At 33.5% G+C, this 1,547-nt stretch overlaps 1 protein-coding gene across 1 annotated transcript; it reads right to left on the bottom strand.

The window, feature by feature from the left end:
• Positions 1 to 742: 742 nt before the first annotated feature.
• Positions 743 to 1,342, bottom strand: LOC108336778 (uncharacterized mitochondrial protein AtMg00810-like). The gene has a single exon (XM_017573237.1). It carries the CDS (start codon positions 1,340 to 1,342, stop codon positions 743 to 745), a length of 600 nt encoding a protein of 199 aa, XP_017428726.1.
• Positions 1,343 to 1,547: the final 205 nt, after the last annotated feature.

Genomic DNA, 1,547 nt, shown 5'->3' with positions numbered 1-1,547 from the left:
AAAGCATTTATCAGCATATAATAACATTGTATCAGGTCAGATATATCACAGTAATAACATAGTGATACTGATTCAATCAAAAACCACATTTTAATCTCTTATTATCTCAGATATTTTATGCAGCAGATAAGCATAGAGATATAAGAATAAACAATTAGCATTAAACAAAACAAGATCTAAAGAAATCAGATATTCCAGTTTTGGAATCTTTAAACTCATGTTGATATTTAATCGATTTGAACTTAGTTAGAGTCGATTTCTTGCTGTGGCATATTCCAAATTATCCAGTTCCATCCAGTTAGCAAGTGATATTCTTGCAAAACCTTTCCAAGTCTTTCCAGATCAAGCATTTTAGAATCAATGTTATACAGGAATTAATGTGTGAGTATGAAAATGTATGAAAGTAACAGTAATAATTCATTCGCATACAAGCATAGTGTAATCGATTTAATCTATTTTACATTACTATCATCGAAAATTCCCAATTCATTTCGAATGGTATAAAATCTCTCTTTGTTCAAAGGCTTTGTAAAATTATTTGCCCATTAATGTAAGGTATCTACATATTCGACCTTAATTTCACCCTTGAGGATGTGGTCTCGTATGAAATGATGCCTTATTTCAATATGCTTAGTTTTAGAGTGAAGAACATGATTTTTATCAAATTAATTGCACTTGTATTATCACACTTTAAGGGAATATGATCTAATGATATGCCATAGTCCTCTAGTTGACTCTTAATCTAAAGAGATTGAGCACAACAACTTTGAGCTGCTATGTACTCAGCTTGTGTGGTAGATAAAGCCACACAAGCTTGATTCTTTGAATGCCAAAAAACTAGAGAACATCCTAGCAGATGACAGGTACCACTAGTGCTCTTTCTATCTAGTTTACAACTGCCAAAGTCAGAATCACTATATCCCTCAAGAAAAATGTTCGAACCATTTGGATACCACAAACCAAGATTCTTGGTTCCTTTCAAGTATTTCAAAATTCTTTTTACAGTAGTAAGATGTGATTCTTTTGGCTGAGACTGAAATCTAGCACAAAGACAGACACTATGCATGATATCTGATCTACTAGCAGTTAAGTACAGTAGAGATCCGATCATACCTCTATACATTTTCTGCTCGACAACTTTTCCTGCTTCATCAAGGTCAAGATAACAGTTCGTTGCCATAGGGGTTGCAGCCTCTTTACATTCCAGCATTTTGAATTTCTTTAACAGCTCATTGGAATACTTTGATTGATGTATAAAAATGTCATTCTCAGTCTGCTTAACTTGAAGTCCTAAAAAGTATGCGAGTTCTCCCATCATGGACATCTCGAACTCTTCCTGCATAGTCTTAGAAAATTCCTTGCATAAAGTAGGATTAGTTGAGCCAAAAATAATATCATCAACATAGATTTGCACATACAACTTATCCTTTTTGGAATTCTTAATGAAGAGAGTAGAATCCACTTTACCTCTAATGAATCCTTTCTTTATCAGGAATTCACTTAGACGTTTATACCATGACCTTGGCGCCTGCTTTAATCCATATAGA

Source organism: Vigna angularis, chromosome 9 (assembly GCF_016808095.1).
Source record: "Vigna angularis cultivar LongXiaoDou No.4 chromosome 9, ASM1680809v1, whole genome shotgun sequence".
In the NCBI taxonomy this organism is placed as follows: domain Eukaryota; kingdom Viridiplantae; phylum Streptophyta; class Magnoliopsida; order Fabales; family Fabaceae; genus Vigna; species Vigna angularis.
This window is presented reverse-complemented; position numbering and strand designations above follow the sequence as displayed.